General features: G+C 36.3%; 1 protein-coding gene across 1 annotated transcript; it reads left to right on the forward strand.

The window, feature by feature from the left end:
- The first annotated feature begins 50 nt into the window (after nt 1-50).
- Nucleotides 51-2,097, forward strand: Naxd (NAD(P)HX dehydratase). Its single transcript, XM_017606829.1, has one exon. The coding sequence runs from the start codon at nt 66-68 to the stop codon at nt 1,107-1,109; it is 1,044 nt and encodes a 347-aa protein (XP_017462318.1). The 5' UTR covers nt 51-65; the 3' UTR covers nt 1,110-2,097.
- The last annotated feature ends 71 nt before the right edge of the window (nt 2,098-2,168 follow it).

Here is a 2,168-nt window from a genome sequence, read left to right on the forward strand (position 1 = left end):
GCAGTCGCCAAATTCACCGAAGGTTGTTTACTGGTTATATTGTGAACAAACGGGAAAACATAGAAATGAACTTGACAAAGCCGATTGGCAACGTGACCAAGCTGAATTATTATTTATTTACTCATTCACATCGGAAGATTATCGGTAATTGGCTTGGTGCCAGCTATATTCACAGAACGACTTATAGTTATAAAATGTCCAAGTTCATAGAAATACCTGTACAGGCTGAAAAGCTGCTGAAGCTAACGCGTTCCACAGTAGTGCCAACATTGAATGCCACCGATAGCGGCGTCAATCAACGTCACAAAGGTCAAGCTGGACGTATTGGTGTCATCGGGGGTTCGCTGGAGTATACGGGTGCACCATATTTCTCAGCCATAAGCGCTATGCGTGTAGGTGCCGACCTGGCTCATGTATTTTGCCAGCGAGATGCAGCGGTTGTCATTAAATCTTACAGTCCAGAATTAATCGTACACCCTTTGCTAGATGCAGATGATGCAGTGGAGCAAATAACGCCGTGGATGGAGCGCCTCCATGTATTGGTGATTGGACCTGGACTAGGACGTGACCCAAAGATACAAAAGACTGCTATACGCCTTATCAAACTATGTAAAGAGCTTAACAAACCACTAGTCATCGATGCGGATGGTTTATTTATACTCAATGAAAATATCGATTTAGTAAACGGATTATGTAACGTCATCTTGACGCCAAACAAAGTCGAATTTCGTCGTCTCTTCACTGAAGATGTGGAGGTCATGAAACACCGTATGGCACAACTGGGAGATGGTGTGATTGTACTTGAAAAGGGACCGCACGATAAGATCTATATACCAAGCACATCTGAAATCTATACTTTACCGGCTGGAGGTTCTGGACGTCGTTGTGGTGGTCAAGGGGATTTACTATGCGGCTCTATTGCTACATTTTTCCATTGGGCTTTAGAATCTAATCAAGCAAATGCCGCATTTGTAGCTACGTTCGCCGCGTGTTATTTGGTCAAGAAATGCAATGCTGCCGGTTATCAAAAATTGGGCCGCAGTATGTTGGCTAGCGATATGCTTAATGAGATTCCATCGGTATTTCGGAATATCTTCGAAGATCCGTAATGAGTATGAGATTAGGTCTATGAACACCCGTAGATGTTTATGAAAAGCGTTGAGCAAACACCTGTTGATTGCATTTTATTGTTATTTGTTTCCACTTCTTATATTAGTCCAAGTTTTAGATAAGGAATTAATTACGTAAATAAAGAGTCACTCTCACACATGCGCGGTATTGGAAGTGTGGTACAAGGCGGTACATAACTATACTATGTACCGCCTTGTACCGTACTTCCAATACCGCGTTTGTTTGAGTGTCCCTTAAATATTTATATCTTGATTGGATATTTCCTATGAAAGTAGTTGGCAAAGTAAAGAAGACAATACTCGGAGGTAATAAAATGTATCATCCTAAAAACATTACATTTTTATTTTTTATCATGAAAATTTTTATACATATACATATATCTGTTTAAGAGAATTGTATAATTTAAACCGAAATATGAAATTAATATTTAACCTATTATTTATATGTTTTGCTATAGGTCGCGTAAAACATTACAATTTTACTGCTTTATTTACTTTTGCTTCTGTCGATATTTCGCCACAAATATTGAAAAAGCAAAAGTGTTATACATATTTTATTTAATACTCGGCCTGGAGCCCAAAAATATATTATTAAAATATAATAAACGGCCAATATCAAACATATGTAACTATTTATATGTATGCATGTATAATGAATTGCTATTTCTCCTTAATGTAGTTTATTGACACAAAAATTATCAATATTCGTCCAAGGTGTATTAAACAAGGTGTGATTGACAACTCAGGTAGGCTCTTTTTTTTAAGGTACTATTATGCCAAGAAATATAAACAAGCGATTCGAAATTCATACAAAATTTTTTCAATTAGACTATAGGATGGTTCTGAGATCAATGTCAAATTCAATCACACTTTGTTGAATAGATTTTGTATTCGTCTATCTAAAAGTCACAAAATACAGCCCCTTAATCGAATTACAGCGTTATAGAGCTAAAATAAATCTGGCAAAATTTTTTCTAGTTTCACTTTTGTTTCAACATATTTTGATTAAAATAAAAATACTGATAAAAATAAAATTTT

The sequence above is a fragment of the Rhagoletis zephyria genome, unplaced genomic scaffold, assembly GCF_001687245.7.
Source record: "Rhagoletis zephyria isolate East Lansing unplaced genomic scaffold, Rhagoletis_zephyria_1.1 Rzeph_scaffold_48614, whole genome shotgun sequence".
NCBI lineage: Eukaryota > Metazoa > Arthropoda > Insecta > Diptera > Tephritidae > Rhagoletis > Rhagoletis zephyria.

Excerpts from the sequence above, each read along its gene's own strand:
- Naxd (XM_017606829.1), top strand. The coding sequence starts at position 66 with ATGAACTTGACAAAGCCGATTGGCAACGTGACCAAGCTGAATTATTAT.